This window comes from Aquarana catesbeiana, linkage group LG10 (assembly GCF_042186555.1).
Source record: "Aquarana catesbeiana isolate 2022-GZ linkage group LG10, ASM4218655v1, whole genome shotgun sequence".
Taxonomy (NCBI): Eukaryota; Metazoa; Chordata; class Amphibia; order Anura; family Ranidae; genus Aquarana; species Aquarana catesbeiana.
In genome coordinates, this window is record NC_133333.1 from 46,026,800 (window position 1) to 46,049,012 (window position 22,213).

General features: G+C 44.4%; 1 protein-coding gene across 1 annotated transcript in view; it reads left to right on the forward strand.

Moving 5' to 3' along the window:
- Window positions 1-1,311: 1,311 nt before the first annotated feature.
- The window catches only part of CBLC (Cbl proto-oncogene C), a 54,561-nt gene continuing 33,659 nt past the window's right edge, over window positions 1,312-22,213 (forward strand). Inside the window, exons 1-4 of the mRNA XM_073602130.1 lie at window positions 1,312-1,952; window positions 14,819-14,965; window positions 17,842-17,998; window positions 20,774-20,895. Coding sequence (XP_073458231.1) covers window positions 1,666-1,952; window positions 14,819-14,965; window positions 17,842-17,998; window positions 20,774-20,895 — 713 coding nt within the window. The 5' untranslated portion in view covers window positions 1,312-1,665. The remainder of the gene's footprint in view (window positions 1,953-14,818; window positions 14,966-17,841; window positions 17,999-20,773; window positions 20,896-22,213) is intronic.

The following is a 22,213-nucleotide window of genomic DNA, read 5'->3' on the forward strand; positions in this document are numbered from 1 at the left end:
CCAACAGCGAATATGGGATTTTAAAGGCAACCAAGTAATAAAAAGACAGTTTTATTAAATACAAAAACACATATATACAAAAATCAATACAAAATACAAATATATCATATAGAAAAGCATGTGATATTCAAACCACTAAAAGCAATGGTGTGAAATAGTCACTGGAGTCTTCCACACAGCCCTACGCGTTTCGGGACTCTGTAAGTTGTCCCTTCGTCAGGGGTAATTTGTGGAGAAGAATCACACTATTGGGTTGGAAAAAAGTATATCAAAGGTTTGTTGCATAAATATATATCATAATTGCTCAACATTAAGAACACTATTTGGAAATGCAAATACATAATGAGAACACATACCCAGACAAATCACAAATGCAGTCTCACTGCCCAAGCCGCAGCGGCTGCGAACCCCCAGGATTTACAAAAAGGAAAACATTCCATAAATCAAAGACTAGTCAACACAAAGGGCACAGTACAGGGTGGAAGCAGAAGGGCACAGTACAAAGGGGGGGGGGGGTCAGGAGGGCACAATACTGGGATCAGGAGGGCACAGTATAGGTTCTGGGATGCTTCCCGGAACATGACCATATCGGGACAGTTTAGTCAAATACATGACTGTCCCAGCAAATCCGGGACTGTTGGCAAGTATGATGCAATGCAAGATTATTGTGGGGCCCCCATGTATCTGGGGCCCCTGGGCAGTGCCCAGGAGCGCCCTTGCATTAAGATGGCCCTGCTGCCTATCATTGCCCACCAGTGCCAACCTATCAGTGCCCACCAGTGCGGCATATTAGTGCCGCCTCATCAGTGCAGCCTATCGGTGCCACCTATCAGCGCCCATCAATGAAGGATAAAAATTACTTATTTACAAAATTTACTGACTTTTCATTTTTTTTAGGTTTTTTTTGTTTATTTTTTTATTTTTTTTATTTTCAGGATTTTTACTTTTTTTAGCAATTTGTTTAGCAAAAAATTTAAAAAGCCAGCTGAGATTAAATATCACCAAAAGAAAGCTCTATTTGTAGGATGAAAATGCTAAAAATGTCATATGGGTAGAGTGTTGCATGACTGCGCATTTGTCATTCTAAGTGCGACAGACAAGTGCCCGGTATTGAAGCAGTTGATGACAACCAAATGCACGTTGCTCTGTTATTTCTTTCCTAGGGATGCCAGCCCTTTAAAGTTACAATGCCCTCCCTCTGGTCAGTATGTGATACCAGCTCTGCGGTCGGATTCTTCTCACATTGATCACATCTGACACAGTGTCAAAGTACCTATGAAACTCTTGCAAGCATTTGAGTACCTGTATTTCAGGTGTAGCTCACGTGTAGTGGGTGTGTCATCTCATACAGGAAGAGATAACACGGCTGGTGTGTACTTTCTCTGGTATCAGCTCACAGAGGACTCATCCTGTCCTACACTAGACCCTTCATTCTCTATTCTGGCTATTTACTAACCCTCCTCTGTTTAATCACAGTCTACAATCTCTGCAGCTGCCTCCATCTCTTTTCTAACCACAATTTATTTTTCTGACTATAGTTTCCTTATATTCAATCCTATTTCCTTGTTTGCTCTCAGTGTGAAGATCCGATCCACCGACCTTTACACACTCAGTTCTCTGCCGCTGATCAGCCTTCTCTACTTGTTGGCTGCTGATTTCGTCCCCATGCACGGGATGCATGGAGGGCGCAGTGTCCACCTGGACAAGAAGACGGTGGAGAAGGTCATACAGAGGTTGGAGGTTTTGTTGGGGTATAGCGGGTCATCTTATTTCCAGAGGGGTCACCCTTACCTTCCGGACATCGCTCGGGACACCAAGGAGCACCTGCGTCAGATCTTAGACAAGAGCTCGGACCTGGGACATAACCAGTACCTGCAGGTGACAGTTTACAGCCTACTCAACAAGACCGACCAATGCATACAAGTGCTGAACAGATGGGATGCTCTTGGCAGGTAAGTGCAACATACCTGTATTGTGTAAACTGTAATTCACTGTACGCAATGCTACATCGACTACAGTGGTCTCCAAACTGCGGCCCCCTTGCTTGTTTTTATTTGGCCCCTGGGACATTATTCCCCCCACTGTCAGCAACAGTGGAGCATAGTTCTTGCCACTGACACTAACGATGAGGCACCATTCCTCCCACTGACACCAATGATGGGGTACTATTCCTCCCACTGACACCAACAATGTGGCCCTTTTCCTCCCACTGACACCAATGATGGGGTACTATTCCTCCCACTGACACCAATGATGGGACACTATTCCTCCCACTGACACCAACGATGGGGCACTGTTCCTCCCATTGACACCAATGATGGGGCACTGTTCCTCCCACTGACATGAACGATGTGGCACTATTCCTCCCACTGACACCAATGACGGTGCACTATTCCTCCCACTGACACCAATGATGGAGCACTATTCCTCCCACTGACAGCAATGATGGAGCACTATTCCTCCCACTGACACCAACAATGGGGCACTACTTCTCCCACCGACACCAACGATGGGACACTATTCCTCCCATTGACACCAATGATGGGACACTATTCTTCCCACTGACACCAATGATGGGGCACCATTCCTCCCACTGACACCAATGATGGGACACTATTCCTCCCACTGACACCAATGATGGGACACTATTCCTCCCACTGACACCAATGATGGGACACTATTCCTCCCACTGACACCAACGATGGGGCACTGTTCCTCCCATTGACACCAATGATGGGGCACTGTTCCTCCCACTGACATGAACGATGTGGCACTATTCCTCCCACTGACACCAATGACGGTGCACTATTCCTCCCACTGACACCAATGATGGAGCACTATTCCTCCCACTGACAGCAATGATGGAGCACTATTCCTCCCACTGACACCAACAATGGGGCACTACTTCTCCCACCGACACCAACGATGGGACACTATTCCTCCCATTGACACCAATGATGGGACACTATTCTTCCCACTGACACCAATGATGGGGCACCATTCCTCCCACTGACACCAACGATGTGGCATTATTCCTCCCCCTAATACCAAAGATGAGGCATTGTTTACTCACAGTTTGAAGGACAGCAAATTGGCCCTTTGTTTAGAAAGTTTGGAGACCCCCGATCTGCTTCAACCTGTTGCTTGGCACCTAAGGCTGGGATCCACTGCTAATGTGGGCAAGTCATATAACATTGCCCTGGTATCTCTGCCAGGGCTCCAGGGGGTATATGTGATGATACATTAAAGAGTATACAAATGCAAGAGCAGCCCTCAATCCATAAAGCAGACCCCCCCCCCCTCCACAACCTGATAAACCCCTAACTACCAAAATACATTTGCCTAAGTAAAAGGTAATACTAGTCTCAGCGCTCTGTGTCCCCAATCGGTCGGAAGCCCAAACCCCTTACAGAGCATGGGCGAAATGAGGCACATGATGTCATCGGTAGCCTAGCAGAGAAGATAGAAAGCGACCACTGATGACATCATGCACTTCATCGTGCGCATGTGCCATACCACATTACACTGCTTGGGGAAAAAAAGCTTCACCCGAAATCTCATGAGATCTCCGGTGAAAGCCTTTTTTTAAAAAAAAACAGCTGATTGTAATGTCATGTGGCACGAGGTCTTCAGTAGGTAGGCAAAAAATGAAGAAGCCGCCCGCGGATGATGTCATGTGCCTCATCTTGTGGGGCGACGGACGGGAAGGCTGCGGTCCACACTTTTTTAAGCCGATTAGAGCCTCGGGCTCTTATCACGTGCTTCTAAATAAAATAAAAAATAAACCCATTGGAATCCATGTGTCTGGCGTCCTGCATGAAGATTAGGGGCCAAACCCATGGATTAGGGGGGCCCCTGCGCCCCATATGGACGGGCCACCACTGCTCCCACATCTCACGCGATCTCACAGTTAGGACTTGAGATCTTCCTGGAAGGCACTGGTGACGTACCTTTGTCACCAGTGCCTTAGAGAAACCAGGAAGTGGGAATACAGTAAAGGTAAGCAATAGAAAATAGGACAAAAACAAATGCAGACAACACATTCACCTGTGCCTGATGATGTGATTTTTTTTTTTTTAAGTAAAAGTCCACTTTAAATGTTGTGTCAGCCTTCGTTTTATTTACTTGACCAAAATACAAGAAGCTCACTGTCAGGGTTTACATATACTTTAGTATACGGACATATAGTACAGTGCCGTGCCATTGTGGAGCAATGTTCCTGCCGTGGGGAATGATTTTCTGCTCCACCATTGACAACGTGTAGACTTACCACTCTGCGCTGGGACCCTCTGTGTGCCAAATTGTCACTAAAGCTTGGCAATGGAGGCTACTGTGCCCTGTAAGTTGATTAACTCTCAAAAAAAAAAGTGTCACCTTTCTTCAAAGAAAAAATATTAGTAATTAAAGCGGTTGTTAAACCCTTACATATACATTATGAAGTGACTACCCCCAGGTGATACACAGAGATGAAATAAATCCTCCTACATAAGTTGTACCTGTTTATCTATTGTCTTCTCTTCTCTATATCTGTTTAAAGTCCAGATTTTATCAAACTTGTCTGAGCTGTCAGAAAAAAAAGAGGTGGAGAGCTGAAGTTACACTCTGCAGAGCTCAGTGAGGAGAGCTCTGAGAGCTGATTGAGGGAAGGGATACACCCCTCTTTACACAGCACACAGGAACAGAGCCAAGGCTGTCAATCACAGGCTGTGTGCTGGAGCTCCCTCCCCGTCACCTTTTTCCCCTGGTGTCAGGAAAAACTTGTCAGAAGTGTAGCTAGCAGAGGAACGAGGCAGCAGACAGAAATGACACTGCATTATAGAGGGATATACTTTGTACATATTTCATGTCTGAAGTTTACAACCACTTTAACCACTTGCCAACCAGCCGCCGCAGTTTTACTGCAGCAGAATGGCACAGCTGGGCGAAACAACGTTATGCAACATCGCTTCGCCCTGTGGCCACTAGGGGCGCTCGCCCCTGGAGCCGATGTGAGTGCCCGGCGGTCGCGATCACCACTGGGCTCCGGTGATCGCTGCTGACACACCAAGAACCGGGATCTGCGTGTGTAAACAGTTTCTGGTTCTCTGAGCGGAAAAGTGACTGATCGTCTGTTCATACAAAGTATGAACAGCGATCTGTCATCTCCCCTAGACAGTCCCCTCCCCCCCTTCAGTTAGAGCACAGAGAGGGAACACAATTAACCCCTTGATCGCCCCCTGGTGTTAACCCCTTCCCTGCCAGTGACATTTTTTACAGCAATCAGTGCATTTTTATAGCACTGATCGCTGTATAAATGACAATGGTCCCAAAAATGTGTCAAAAGTCTCCGATGTGTCCGCCATAATGTCGCAGTCCTGATAAAAATCACAGATCGCCACCATTACTATTAAAAAAAATAATAATAATAAAAATGCCATCAAGCTATCCCCTATTTTGTAGACACTATAACTTTTGCGCAAACCAATCAATATACGCTTATTGCGATTTTTTTTTTTTTTTTTTTAACCAAAACTATGTAGAAGAATACATATCGGCCTAAACTGAGGAAAAAAATGGTTTTATATATATTTTGGGGGGATATTTATTATAGCAAAAAGTAAAAAATAATGCGTTCTTTTTCAAAATTGTTGCTTTTTTTTGTTTATAGTGCAAAAAATAAAAACCGCAGAGGTGATCAAATACCACCAAAAGAAAGCTCTATTTGTGGGGAAAAAAGGACGTCAATTTTGTTTGGGTACAACGTTGCACGACCGCGCAATTGTCAGTTAAAGCGACGCAGTGCCGAATCGCAAAAAGTGCTCTGGTCAGGAAGGGGGTAAAATCTTCCGGGGCTGAAGCGGTTAAGGTGTTCTCTATGTTGCCTGCCCAATCTGTGATTGCTGGATTTCCCCATTTAAGAAAGCACATCAGGATAGAATAGGATAGAAGGATAGAAGGTCATATCCTCAGTCTATATTGAGTGGGTTCAGGTTCAGAGTTCCCCTATCCCAGGGGGGAATGGCATGGTTGGTGGTGATTTAAAACTCTGCTCTGGTCAGAAAGGGGGTAAAATCTTCTGGGGCTGAAGCTGTTAAGGAAAACAGTGGTGTCAGCTACGGCTCACAGCCTGCTGATTGGATGATGGAGGAGCAGCAGCACACTGATAAGCCATCTCCTCTGCTCACTCTGCTTTCTCCTCCTATCAAAATAACACTTTCACCATATGTGCATGCAGCAGAGCCTGATTGGCTCCTTGTACTGCCCCTCCCTCTTCTAGTCTGAGGGATGACAGGAGGCTGATATCAAGACAGAAGCTGTACATAAAAAAGGAACGTAATTATTTTAAGGGAAAGAAAAACTAAACTAAAAAATTGAATGGACTTCCAAAAAGTATTGAATAGACTTGTAAAAAGTGAATCATTGATCACATTCTTATGACTACCCCCCCCCCCCCGTTGGGGAGATTACTCCTCACTTCCTGCCCCTGTGGTGTCCCATAACAGCAAGTCAGAAAGTGAAAGGAGAAGTTGTCAAAGTGGTCAGAAGATACTGAAAGTAATTATAACAGTTTCTAACCCTTCTCAGTTCTACTGAAAAAAGCAATTGTTGCAATCTGTGGAGGATTTCTATCAGTTTCTATCATAACAGGGTCACAGTCCACAGTACAAACAATTGATAGGAGTTCTATGTCTTTTCTGTTATTTTCAAAACTAAAGATATGGCTGGGGCTCAGCTTTACACTTGAATTCTCAATAGTCACAAAGAATATAAATCCACTCTGTGTGCACCAAATCTCTTTGGAAATCTAGATACTACTTTGTAAAAGTGGCCGTGATATTATCACTGTGCTGTACATACACAGCCTTAAAATTTGAAAAATTTCAAGGGGTATTAATATTTTTCGTCATGTTACAACCAAAAACATAAAATGTATTTGTGTTGGTTTATCACATAAAATCCCAATAAAAGTGGCACATAATTGTGAAGCAATGGCGTCCCTGGGGGGGGGGGGGGGGCAGAGGGGGCTGACCCCCCCAACATTATGCTGTGCCCCACCATGTACCCACTCAATTTTTTTTTTTTTACAAAAAGGCAATGTCTTTTTGTTTGCATGCGTAGCGGATGCGCCACATCTTACTCCGGCCACCGCTGGAGTAACACAGTCTCTATTGAGAGGGAGAGCGTCCCCAGTGAGCTCCTGCGGGTGATTCCTCCCCCCTCCCTCTGCTCGCTGACACTGCATAATGCGAGCGCTCACACAACCAACGGCCGCCCGACCTGCTCCTTCCCCTGCATCCTCATTGGCAGGGAGAAGAGCGAGTTGCAGGAAGGACTCCACCAGGACTCTCAGTTACTGAAAAAACAGACTGATTTCTCCCGTCCTTGGGACAGGAGAACCAGCCTGTAAATTCCAAGAGATGCCAGACCAGCGCTGTCAATAGCAGGGGCAGGACAGGAAGAGGAGGCTGGGGAACCCCACAGTGACAGAACACCAGGGCCCGGAGGCAAGACAACCTTTGAAACCCTGATAGTTCTCCCACTGCTTTGGACCCTTATATTTTCTTGGTATGCTGATGACATATATATCTTGTTTTCTGCCACCCTGGGGGTGGCAGAATAAAGTAGGAAGGGAGCTCACTGCAGAACATGTGAAAGGGCCCATTGTGGGATTGTAGTAAATGGCCCCAGGATATATATATATATATATATAGCATTTTATAGTTGCCTATATAGTTTATAGTTTGTCCCTGTCCCCCCATGTGCCCCCCCCCCAAAATATGAAAGCTGGAGACGCCACTGTTGTGAAGTGGAAGGAAAATGATAAATGGTTTTCAAAATATTTTACAAATAAATATGTGAAAAGTGTGGTGTACATTTTGTATTCAGCCCCCCTGAGTCAATACTTTGTAGAACCACCTTTCTCTGCAATTACAGCTGCAAGTCTTTTTGAGGATGTCTCTTCCAGCTTTGCACATCTAGAGAGTGACATTTATGCCCATTCTTTTTTGGGAAATAGTTTAAGCTCTGTCAGATTGGATGGAGAGTGTCTGTTAACAGCAATTTTCAAGAATTGTCACAGATTCTCAATTAGATTTAGGTCTGGACTTTGACTGGCCCATTCTAACACATGAATATGCTTTGATCTAAACCATTCTATTGTAGCTCTGGCTGTATGTTTAGGGTCGTTGTCCTGCTGGAAGGTGAACCTCCACCAACAGTCTCAAGTCTTTTGCAGACTCTAACAGGTTTTCTTCTAACGTGTATAAAAAAACAATTAGCGCCACCTACCTAAAAGGTCTAAGATTGCCCTGTATTTGGCTCCATACATTCTCCCATCAACTCTGACCAGCTTCCCTGTCCCTGCTGAAGAAAAGCTTCCCCACAACATGATGCTGCCACCACCATGTTTCACGGTGGGGATGTGTGTTCAGGGTATTGTGCAGTGTTAGTTTTTCTGCCACACGTAGCGTTTTGCTTTTAGGCCAAAAAGTTCAATTTTGGTCTCATCTGACGAAAGCACCTTCTCCCACATGTTTGCTGTGTCCCCCACATGGCTTCTCGCAAACTGCAAACAGGACTTCTTATGACTTTCTTTCAACAATGCTTTTCTTCTTGCCACTCTTCCATAAAGACCAGATTTGTGGAGTGCACGACCTATAGGTGTGCTGTGGACAGATTCTCCCACCTGAGCTGTGGATCTCTGCAGCTCCTCCAGAGTTACTATGGCTTGGTTACTCTTGGCTGCTTCTCTGATTGATGCTCTCCTTGCCCGGCCTGTCAGTTTGGGTGGACAGTCATGTCTTCGTAGGTTTGCAGTTGTGACATACTCTTTCCATTTTCGGATGATGGATTGAACAGTGCTCTGTGACATGTTCAAAGCCTGGGATATTTTTTATAACCTAACCCTGCTTTAAACTTCTCCACAACTTTATCCCTGACCTGTCTGGTGTGTTCCTTGGCCTTCATGATTCTATTTGTTCACTAAGGTTCTCTAACAAACCTCTGATGGCTTCACAGAACATCTGTATTTATTCTGAGATTAAATTACACACAGGTGGACTCTATTTACTAATTAGGTGACTTCGGAAGGCAATTGGTTCCACTAGATTTTAGTTAGGGGTATGAGAGTAAAGGGGGCTGAATACAAACGCACGTCACACTTTTCAGATATTTATTCGTAAACCGTTTTGAAAACCATTCATCATTTTCCTTCTACTTCACAATTATGTGCCATTTTGTGTTGGTCTGTCACATAAATTCCCAATAAAATAAATTTACGTTTTTGGTTACAACCATGACAAAAGGTGGAAAATGTTAAGGGGTATGAATACTTTTTCAAGGCACTGTAGCTTGTGCGGAGAGCAGAGTGGTGGGAGGGAACCAGCAGGCTCCACCCACTACAGGCTGCCTGCTGAAAACTACAGGAGGGGACGGAGACAAGACCAGTCACCCTGGAGAGAGAGCAGCAGTAATTAGTCTTTATTACAGGAAGCTCCTGCACAGAGGTAAAGTTTTGGACTGGATTACTACACAGACCTAGAAGAAATACACAGAGCACACTGAGATTCAAGGAAGAATACAGTACACATGACTCTTGTATTAAGACAATATTTGCTAATCCTGAAGTTCAGCTTTAAGGGACTGCAGCAGTCTCTTAGAGCCGGTGCTACCACTAGGCAAACTAGGCAGCCGTCTAGGGTGCACTGCTGCCTAGGGAGCTCGGCCACAGGTGTTTCTACTCTTCTCTCTGCAGCAAACAACTAAGTCTCAGCATCAGCAGGCAGCCACCGCTCCGTTCGCACATGTCAGAGCGCGGCGGGGGACTGTCTGTGTCCCAACTCCCGAATGAATGGAAGCAAGCAAACAAACATTCATTGATGGGCACTGGTAGGCTGCATTTGATGGGCACTGGTGAGGCTGCAATGATGGCCGCTGGTGAGGCTGCATTGATGAGTGCTGGTAGGCTGCATTGATGGGCGCTGGTGAGGCTGCATTTGATGGGCGCTGGTGAGGCTGCATTTGATGGGCGCTGGTGAGGCTGCATTTGATGGGCGCTGGTGAGGCTGCATTTGATGGGCGCTGGTGAGGCTGCATTTGATGGGCGCTGGTGAGGCTGCATTTGATGGGCGCTGGTGAGGCTGCATTTGATGGGCACTGGTGGGCTGCATTTGATGGGCACTGGTGGGCTGCATTTGATGGACACTTCATTAAAGAGGTGGTATATACATGGGTAGGGCAAAGGGGAGGGTCAGGGGTGGAGCGGCAAAATGAGTTTTCGCCTAGGGTGTCAAAAATCCTTGCACCCGCCCTGCTCTTAGAAGTAATTAATGAGAATACATGTAACAAGCAATACAGCTTAGACAGCAGATCCTGCCATTAACAGACGTCCTGTCCTAGGATGACAGCATTCATTACCTATGGAGTAGCCGTGTTACAAAGGAAGTACATTGGAATTACAGAACATCTTTGTGAACCACAGAACACGTCCTCCTTAGGTTATAGAGTACTGAAAAGGGCTGATAATACTACAGAGTGCATAAGAAATTGGTAGAAAAGACGTTTTGCAAAGTGGCTTAATGGTTAGTTCTTCTGCCTTGCTGGAGTCCCGAGTTTAATGCTGTGCTCCCAGCATTCACCGAGATGTTGTGATGACGCTGTTGCACAATGCATGCTCGGAAGCCTGAGACTAGCTCCCAGGGGACTGTGGGAGGTCTGGGAGAGGCTAGAAACACGCCTACTCCCATGGGAGGAAAACCAGGAAGTGCTAAGAAGATTAGAAAAAAAAAAGGTAATTACAGCGATTTAAATTTTTTTACACAGCATGTCAGCATCTAGGCAAGGAAGAGAATGCATAGAGATAATGTTCAAAATTTGGGTGGAACCCCGCTTTAAATCCTGTTCAGGACACTATCTGCATGGAGTTTGCATATTCTACCTTCGGAAGGTTTCCTCCCACACTCCAAAACATGGTATTGGGTTAATAGGCTCCTTTCCAAGTAGGTACTTGTGTATATATATATATATATATATATATATATATATATGCAAACATATGACATAGGGACCTTAAAACTGTAAGCTCCTTTAGGGCAAGGCCTGATGTGAATGTACAGTATGTAAAGTGCTGCAAAATACTTATAATAATATAAAAAAAAATTGCCTGCAGGTCATTTTTTTGGGTAGAATACGTTTCGTTCTGCTTTAATAAGAGTAGACCTAGTGCTGGGCTTTCATATTAGACATGAAAAGCACTAAAAACTAAAGCATGGGTCACCCTATATTAAATGTTTGTAAAATAATGAAATTATGCAAACAAAGAATGCCAAAACAAATCACATAGAATACTGAAACAGGTTATGCTGGTTCTAGAATCACACTCCATGGTTTAGATCCTTAACCTATGTGATATTTCTGCTGAGGCCTCTGACACAAGTTGAGGTGAATATGAATCAGAACAGGGGTTAATTAGTGTGATGACTTTGCTTAACGGTTAGGTTAGTGTTATATTTAGAAATTCAGGGTTTCAGGGGTTAAAACAACCGCGTCACTCCCAAAAATCGTAAATAATAACAAAAAAATTGCAGTTAAGTATAAAGAGCAGGAACCCAGAAGTGCTCATAAACAGCTACAGCGGTCTCCAAGCTTCTTCCTTGAATCCTGGGCTGTTCTGATGACCAAAGCTTCAACCAGTGGCGGCTGGTGCTCAAAATGTTTTGAGGGGGCGCAAACAAACTGAAAAATACTGAAATCCCCCCATCAATTGCAGCCTCACTGTGCCCATCATATGCAGCCACTTGTGCCAATCAAATGCAGCCATTGTGCCCATCAAATGCAGCCACTGTGCCCATCATATGCAGCCACTTGTGCCAATCAAATGCAGCCACTTGTGCCCATCAAATGCAGCCACTGTGCCCATCATATGCAGCCATTTGTGGCCGTCAAATGCAGCCATTTGTGCCAATCAAATGCAGCCACTTGTGCTCATCATATGCAGCCACTTGTGCCCATCATATGCAGCCACTTGTGCCCATTAAATGCAGCCAGGCACGTCACCCAGCTAGGCTGTCACTTCACGAACCCCCCCCGGGGACGGTCTGGCAGCACTTACTGCTCGTGTGGCAGGGCTCTGCTCCTCTCCTGGAGTGATGGGGCTCTCCTCCTCCTCCTCTGTAGTGGTGGGAAGCAGTGGCTGTGGCTCCTGTGTCCGCTCGGCTCCACAGGCTTCCTCCGCCGTGTCTCCTCTTCCACCAAAGCGTTAGGTGATCTTATTGGATGCCTAATGCTTTGGCCAATCGGGGGACAGGTCTCACTGATCTGCCTGCCACACAACAGGGTGGGATCGGGATGCAGTGCTCTGCACCCAGAGCCCACCCTATTTTGAAGCCTATTAGAGCCTCTGGCTCTAATCACGTGCTTCAAAATACAAACTCCCTGCCATAGTATTTCATGTGTCCGGCGTTCTGAGAGGGGCACATGAATAGGGAGGGCGGCGCCCATGCACCCACAATGCACGGGCCGCCACTGGCTTTTACACTTTCTAGTAGTGATGAGGCTTGCTTGCTCTCTGTTGCCTTCCACACCTCTCTATTGACCCATCATAGTAAAGTAGTATCAATGTTGTCAGCCTGTTACAGGAGGTTAGGCAGGAAAATCCGATATTTATTGTGCTTTTAAAGAGACATAACAGAAGGAGATCTACTGCAGGTCAGAAGGTCTACAACATTTGCCCATCAACACAAGCCCTGCAGAACAGATTGTAGGTTAAGTGTGTAGAGATGAGTGTGTAGATCTACTGCAGGTCAGAAGAAGGCTTACTGCATTTTCACATCAACCCAGGGAACAGACTATAGCAGTGGTCTCCAAACTGCAGACTGGGGTGGGGGGGGGGGGTGCAGATGTGGTCCTTTGCTTGCCTTTATCCGACCCTTGAGGCATTATTCCTCCCACTGGCAAACACAGTAGGGTACTGCTTCTCATACTGACACCAGCGATGTGGCTTGATTAATTTCACTGACACCAACTATTTCTCCTCCTAATACCAAAGATGGGGAATTGTTTAGTCCGACTGGGCATAGTCTGGCCCCCTAAGGTCTAAAGGACAGTGAAATGGCACTTTGTTTAGAAAGTTTGGAGACCCCTGGACTATACGTTAAGTGTGTAGGTCTACTGCAGGTCAGAAGAAGATCTACTGCATTTGCCTATATAGACACAGGCCCTAGGGAACAAATTACAAACACAACTCTACACACTTAACTTATAGAGTTGGAATGGGTTATGTGCTAGCCTAACCAAACCTCAAAAACAAGTTTCTAAGAGTTTTGGTAAAATAGCATTACCGTTTAGTGTGGAGATGCTTTTGTCATATTTCATATTTACTATTCTACTATACTAATTTAATTTACAGTTGTGCTCATAAGTTTACATACCCTGGCAGAATTTATGATTTCTTGGCCATTATTCAGAGAATATGAATGATAACACAAAAACTTTTCTTTCACTCATGGTTAGTGTTTGGCCGAAGCCATTTATTATCAATTTACTCTTTTTAAATCATAATTACAACAGACTACCCAAATGACCCTGATCAAGATTTAAAAAGAGTAACACAGTTGATTGGTAATTAATGGCTTCGGCCAAACACTAACCATGAGTGAAAGAAAAGTTTTTCTGATATCATATCACTCTGAATAATGACCAAAATTCTGGCAGGTAAACTTATGAGCACAGCTGTATCTCAAACTACCAGCACCAAGAACTAATGTCTATATCAGCTTATTAACGTAAATATCTTTTAAAAAGTAACCTTTCCTACCTATTATTCTGTAGAAAAAAAAATGGAAATGAATCCTCTCCAGGTAAACTATTCAGACTGCAATGGTTCTAAAAGAGCAAATACTGTATCTCATCCACGAGACAGCTAGAAAGATATACGAGTCTTTGACCTTTCTTACTGATCATTCTGTAGATGAAAATAAAAAAAGAAAAATAAAGTCATTTATAAAATAATCTTTTCCGTTGAATTTCAAGCCCTGTGTACAAAATGTTATTACGATTGTACACCTGCTACATTTTCGACTTTACAATAAAAAAATGTTATTGAAAAAAAAAAAAAAAAAACTTTTCCAGGTCAACTATATGCACTGCAAAGGTTTTGCAGACACTATAATGCCGCGTACACACGGTCGGACTTTTCGTCTACAAAAGTCCAACGGACGCCGACGGACTAAAGCTGGCTGGTAATCCGATCGTGTGTGGGCTTCTCCGGACTTTCAGCAGACTTTTTCAGCCTCAAATCCGACGGACTTTAGATTTGAAACATGCTTCAAATCTTTACGTCGTAACTACGACAGACCCCGAAATCCGCTCGTCAGTGTGCTAGTCCGACGGACAAAAACCCATGCTAGGGCAGCTATTGGCTACTGGCTATGAACTTCCTTATTTTAGTCCGGTGTACGTCATCACGTACGAATCCGTCGGACTTTTGTGTGGTCGTGTGTAGGCAAGTCCGTTCGTTAGAAAGTCTGCTGCAAGTCCGCCGAAAGTCCGCCGGAAGTCTGTCGGACAGGCTGTCGGACTTTTGTAGACGAAAAGTCCGACCGTGTGTACGCGGCATTAATATTTTCAACTTTTTTGTTATTGAGGTATTGGTACTTTTCTCAAACTGACTGTTATGTGGCAGTGTCTACTTTAGGGCATTTCTTCCAAAATGGTCAGATTATCAGCTAACATCTGCATTCCACACAAAGGAACAGATTCCATTACATCTACAACTGTCATTTTGGACTGTTGCTACACCATTGTGTCCATTTATTGACTGACCCATTTTTCAATTTTTCAGGCGAACTCTGACCAAGCTTTCACTAATCTTCAGTCACATTCTGTGTGAACTTCGCGCTTTGTGCCCAGGTGGACGGTATCAAGGGAACGCATATCGTATCACAAAACTGGAGGCATCCAACTTCTGGTCACAAGCCTTTGGAACTAGGTAATTATGTTAGAATGTTGTTCGAAGCATGCTGAGGTCTATTACTTGCTGTACTCTAATGCCGCGTACACACGGGTGGACTTTTTCGACCGGACTGGTCCGACGGGACGAATCCGTCGGACAATCCGGCCGTGTGTGGGCTTCATCGGACCTGCAGCGGACTTTTTCGGTCGAAAATCAGATGGACTTTAGATTTGGAACATGTTTCAAATCTTTCCGATGGACTCGAGTCCGGTCAAAAAATCCGCTCGTCTGTATGCTAGTCCGACGGACGAAAACCAACGCTAGGGCAGCTATTGGCTACTGGCTATGAACTTCCTTTTTTTAGTCCGGTGTACGTTATCACGTACGAATCCATCGGACTTTGGTGTGATCGTGTGTAGGCAAGTCCGTTCGTTCGGAAGTCTGTCAAAAATCCGTCGAAAGTCCGTCGGACCTTTGATGCCGAAAAGTCCGCCCATGTGTACACGGCATTAGGGGTCATGTGGCACATTGGGTTAACAAGCCATGTGTTCTCAGGCATTGCACTGTGGTTTTAAATGATTCCATTCCACTGGCTTGAACAGGTCCATGGTAGTGAGAACAAAGCTTACACAAAGTAATACATTTTAATGGTAAATTATATAAAAGTGCATGAAAATGTGTTTAGCCTGAATTGGACCTTAGGATTTCAGTCTGAAATAGCAAGTCATAGATATGTTCATAGAAAATAGATGACCATCACCCAACCCAATGATTAAACTAAAGCAACACCATTTTAGCTTATTTAGCCATTTAGAACAGGCTTTCCTAAAGCTTTTTTTTAATTTTTTTTTTCTACCCTAGAGAAACCCTTGAAATAATGCATGGGTCTTAGGGAACCACTGATAAGTGAGCTGTATACTAAGTTATTCCTGAATAAAGAATGTGGCCTACCTAGAGTATAGGGATGAACGGAACAGCCCCCGGTTCGGTTTGCAGCAGAACATGCAAACAGGCAGAAAATTCGTTCGAACACAGGAACACCGTTAAAGTCTATGGGACACGAACGTGAAAAATCAAAAGTGCTAATTTTAAAAGCTTATATGCAGGTTATTGACATAGAAAGTGTTTGGGGATCCGGGTCCTGCCCCAGAGGACATGTATCAATGCAAAAAAAAAACGGCCATTTTTTTTGGGTGCAGTGATTTTAATAATGCTTAAAGTGAAACAATAAAAATGAAATATTCCTTTAGCTCCTTCAGATCCGCGCCATAGCCGAATGACGGCTACAGCGTGGACCTACTTTGCCTGGAGGCCGTCAATAGACGGCCTCCCCTTTGCATGCTCCCCGCGCGCCCCCTGCGCTGTGATCACCGAGTCAATGAGACTCGGGTGATCACAGATCGGAGTAAGGGGTCGATCCCTCCTCATCACTGGAGCAAACTTGACAGTACGCTGCAGCTGGGGGAACATGACTGCCAGATTGCTGTCCTTCTTGGGCACCCCCTCTATCTAGGCTCACGTTACCTTCTTCCTCAACCTGTGAACCAACATCGGAGCGTTTAAATCGCTGCGCATCCTCCAGCAGCATGTACCCGACACTGTGGTCGACTAGTTCTGGGGATTCCTCTGTGCATGATGGTGGGGCTACAGGAAGGAGTGACTGTGGACAAGGAGCCGGTGGAATAGGTCACTTTGCCTGCCAATGCAGCTGCCAAACTACTCTGAGCCTGGTTGACAAAGGATGAGGAGGACGAGGACGGCTTTGTTATCCACTCCACCAACTCTTCTGCATGTTCTGGCTCAATAACACGGCCAGCAGCAGAAAAAAAGGACAAGCAAGCCCCACGGCCACCTGCAGAGGATGCACCATGTCCATGACCAGCACTGTTGACTGTAACACAGGGGCTGCTTGCCCTCTTTTAGTGGCCTGAGAGCGTCTGCCTCTTCTTGGTGTCCTTCCGGACATGATGTATATTTTGTTTTGCAACACCACACTACAGTGTATTAGATACTGTGTACACCACCAAAAGTGTAGTAGAACTTCTACACACTGTATTAGATACTGTGTACACCACCGCCTGCACTGTATTAGCAACTGTACTACGGATGCACTGTATTTTATACTGTGTACACCGCCTGAAGTGTATTAGAAACAGTACACCACAGAATGCACTGTAGATATAGGCTACACTGGATGCAGAGTATATATATATATATATATATATATATATATATATATATATATATATAAAAAATCTCAAATACACTGCCACTAACTGAATAACCTGCCTGCTTAATCTAAATCAAGCTATCTCTCCATCCACACCAACAATACTACACAGGGCCGTTTTGAATTTGCCGCGAACGCCCCATAATGTTCGCTCTTTGGCAAACGGGCGAGCACCCGATGTTTGAGTTGGACGTAAGTTCGACTTGAACATCAAGCTCATCCCTACTAGAGTATTTTACATTCATGTTGGATCATTTTATCACTAAAATGTCCTAAATTAAAAAGATTGATTTAGAAGCTTAGTCTTTTATGTCCATGTGGCAGTGTAATAATGGCCAGAAATTAAACAGATTCCCTTACATTGGTGGTCAATAAGAAAAATGCCACCCATACACACAGTCAAAAAGACCATTGGAGACATGCCACTAACTTCATGCACTAACTATGCACACCTAGCAACCTCCACGAAACCCTGGTTATGAATGGTTAATTAGAAGCTTGTCTTTGTATGTCCTTGTTGCAATTTATGAGAGATCACATTCTTTCCCTCTTTACAATGTCCATCCGTTGCTAACTGGCACTTGATAGTAGAGGTCCACATAGAGGTGATGCAACAACACAATGAAAGCTAAGTTTAATCCGTTACTCATCAAAATGCCATTTTTTTTTTTATGTTATACAGGTGTCTGGTGAAGTGGGAGGAGTTTAGGGATGGACTGCATCCTGTGCACAACATAGAGGCGGGGCCTTTGGAATCTGCACTGCGCAGTACGATGGATTTAACATGCAATGATCACATCTCAGTGTTTGAGTTCGACATTTTCACACGTCTTTTCCAGGTACCTAATTATATGTACAGTATGTTATCAAGTAATTGATATAATGCTTTGCAAAAGTTTACATTTTATTACTAGTAGTATTAAACCCTTAGTGCGTTTTAGCATAACACACTGAGCACATAAGAGAAAAAGCTCCCCAGTAAACTACTTGGTAAACTTCTTACCCCAGAACTTGCAGTTAACTTTCAACACTGCTGGCTCATACTTTCTTGGTGTTGCTTCCCTGACCTTCCGGTTATCACAAGAAAGAGATTGCTCTTTTTTATTTATTTTTTTAAAACAAGACTACAAACAATGTATGCTTACCTTCTCTATGCAGTGGTTTTGCACAGGGCAGCCTGTATCCTCTTTTCGGGTTCCTCTTCTGTGTTCCTGGCCCCTCCCTTCTGTCGAGTGCCCCCACAGCAAGCGGCTTGCTATGGGGGCACCTGACCCGAGCTGCAGCTCTGTGTGTCCATTCAGAGACGTAGCTGCTGTTCGGCCCTGTCCCCTCTCACTCCTGATTGGCTAACTTACTTTGACAACCGCGGGAGCCAATGACGCCACTGCTGTGACTCAGCCATCCGGGACTCTCCTCCTGATTGACTAAGACGCTTGCAGACATCGTTGGAGAGAAATGGGGCTCAGGGGCTCAGGTAAGTATTAGGGGGGCTGCTACACACAGAAGGTGTATTACCTTAATGCATAGAATGCATTAAGATAACAAAAAAACCTTCTGCCTTTAAAACTCCTTTAACAGTGGACAATGCAGTCTGGAGTCAGTCTGTTAGCTTGGAGAAGAGAGGGGGAGGGGCAGGGGAGTGCCTTGCTAAACTAGGCTACAGAGTGGTATCTATTGATGTACACTGTTTAGGGAGACACAGCTTTAGTATCTGCCTGCAAGAGTGTCTTCATAGGATCCTACAAGAGAAAGGAGCCACCCCTGAAACTGGAAACTTGGGGCAGCAGTCATGGCACCAGCTGAAACAGGAACATAGCCAAGGATTAAAAGATAAAGAAGCTGCATAATACTTTGTGATTAAATCAGCTGCTGAAAGTGCTTAAAGGGTTTAAAGCTTTAAAGTCAGCAGCTAAAATACTGTAGCTGCTGACTTTTAAAATGTGGTAATTACCAGTGCCTGGAGGCCAGCACCGTCTTCCTGCAGCCGGTTTTTCTTACCACGGCCAGGTCATCTTAGATACTTGAGCCACCTGTAGCTTCCTACTTCTTCTTCTTCTTTTTGGTTGCATGTATATATTGGATTCCTAACAGAAGAAACATGCCGTCATGGAGTTCTTGATGAAGAAGGGGTGCAGGCTGTCCAACACCAACAGAAGACTACAGAAAGTTTATGGAGATGATAGCATTGACCAGAGTCACTAATGACAAGGCATTGCCCCGTCAATGGTGTCATCTCCATAAACATTCTGTAGCCTTCTGTGAATGTCAGACTCCTGTCTTTTGACATCTTCTTTTTCATTTCAGGTAAATAATGTATTCCAAGCAGAAGCAAGAAGGGTTACTATGGAGAATGAGTAAAGCTGATCATAGACAGATTGAAATTCGATCTATCTATGGACAGGCTGGTTCCACTTCAATACAACCAGCCTGTAATTTTTTTTTTTTTCATACGATCACTGCCGACGGCTATAGCCGCCAGCAGTAATCATTGTATTCTGATAGCGGGGAAACCTCACACTGTCAGAATACACTAGAATAGCAGGAGGAATTCCCCTATCAACACTGACTGTGTTGATGATGAGGGAATCGAGTGATATTCTACCCTTCAACCCGTGGTTGAAAGTAAGAAAATTGCATAATTTATAGCCAACCTTACTACTAACATGTGAAATGTGAACAAGCATGCAAGTTAAAAAAAAAAGCCACTTCTGCATTACTTTTGGTAGGCTTTCTTATAATGAAAATATATAATACATTTCACCAATAAAGGAAACTATTGGGCATGCTTCATTGAAACCATTTTTTTAGCTTGTCTTAAAAAAATAGTTTTTCTTGTTCTTGTTTATTGTTTGTAGCCCTGAAAAAGGAAGTCTGGTGTATACCCTGTAATGCCCCGTACACACGGTCGGACATGGATCGGACATTCCGACAACAAAATCCTAGGATTTTTTCCGACGGATGTTGGTTCAAACTTGTCTTGCATACACACGGTCACACAAAGTTGTCGGAAAATCTGATCGTTCTGAACGCGGTGACGTAAAACACGTACGTCAGGACTATAAACGGGGCAGTAGCCAATAGCTTTCGTCTCTTAATTTATTCTGAGCATGCGTGGCACTTCGTGTTTACACAAATCTGACGGATTTTGTTGTCGGAAAATTTTATAGCCTGCTCTCAAACTTTGTGTGTCGGAAATTCCGATGGAAAATGTGTGATGGAGCCTACACACGGTCGGAATTTCCGACAACAAGGTCCTATCACACATTTTCCGTCGGAAAATCCGACCGTGTGTACGGGGCATAACACTTTGGCAGATTTCTTTTGTGTTATTCCAATCATGAAGCAATACATTTTTCTGGACACTGCTACAATGCTCTCATTGCTTTCCTAAGCTCTAGATTCCACCCAGGGCTCCCTTGTGGGGCTCCAGAGCTGCCTAGTTGGAGCCACTGAGCTCCACTAATCATTTTCTTTTTTTTTAAATGAGATGAGACATTATGTAAAGTTCTAGCCCCTACCCTTTGTTCTAGAAAAATGACAGAAATCATTTTAGGAAACAGAATGAGTCCAACTTATCCAATTACATTTTAGCTCTTTTGTCTATCATCCAACAGCCCTGGGAGACCCTGTTGCAGAACTGGATGCTGCTTGCCGTCACCCATCCTGGTTACATGGCATTTCTCACCTATGATGAAGTTAAAGAGCTTCTACAGGGCCACACACACAAGCCTGGCAGGTATGGCACCCTCTGCACTTTTATTAATATTAATCTATTAATGGGCACCTGCAGTTTTGGAAAATATTATATTCATCTAAGGAAGCAGGGCATTTTTTTTTCTACAAGGACAGCTGAATCTTAACCACTTCAATACCAGGCACTTATACACCTTCCTGCCCAGACCAATTTTCAGCTTTCAGCTCTGCCGCATTTTGAATGACAATTGCGCGGTCATGCTACACTGTACCCAAACTAAATTTTTTGCATTTTGTTCCCACAAATAGAGCTTTCTTTTGGTGGTATTTGATCACCTCTGGGATTTTTATTTTCTGCTAAACCAATAAAAAAATACCGAAAATTTTGAAAAAAAAAAGTTTTTTTTGTTTTGTTTCTGTTTCAAAACTTTGTAACTAAGTAAGTTTTCTCCTTCACTGATGGGGCTGCACTGACAGGCACTGATGAGGTGGCACCAATGAGGTGGCACTGATGATGGGCATTAATATGTGGCACTGATGGAGCACTGATAGGTGGCACTGATGTGCAGCACTGATTGATACACATAGGTGGCAATGATGGGCACTGAAATGCAGCACAGATGGGCACTGATAGGCGGCACAGATGGGCCTGGATGGGCATTGATAGGTGGCACTGATGTACACTAATTGATGGTACGAATGGATGCCAATCAGTGCCAAACAATAATGCCTGCCAATCAGTGATGCCCATTGTGGGCACTGATTGGCATCCTTGGTGGTCCTAGTGGCATCCCTGGTGGTCCAGTGTGGGCATCCTCGGGGGGGGGGGGGGGCTGCGCTGAATAATCAATCAGCACAGACCCCCCCTGTCAGAAGAGCAGCCAATCGGCTCTCCTCTACTTACGTCTGACAGACGCGAGTGAGGAAAAGCCAATCAACGACTTTTCCTGTTTACACTGTGATCAGCCGTGATTGAACACGGCTGATCACGTGGTAAAGAGTCTCCGTCAGAGATTCTTTACCTAGATCGGTGTTGCGGTGTGTCAGACTGACACACCGCAACAACATTCGCCGCGATGACGTCATATGACATCCGGTCAGGATATTGAAACCACTTTGCCACCGTCATTTTGCTATATGGCAAGCGGCAAGTGGTTACATTTTAAAAATTGCTCAAAGGCGTTTTTTTGTTGACCTGCATGGACAGTCTATGGCTCCCTGATGCTAGGTGACTGTTTTTAAAAATAATGTACAGTTGTCTTTCAAATTATAAAAATATTACAAATACTTGCTGGCGATGTTTGCAGGCCCCTGGCACTATGACCCACATTTGGGGCACTTGCAGTACATCATCCTAAAAG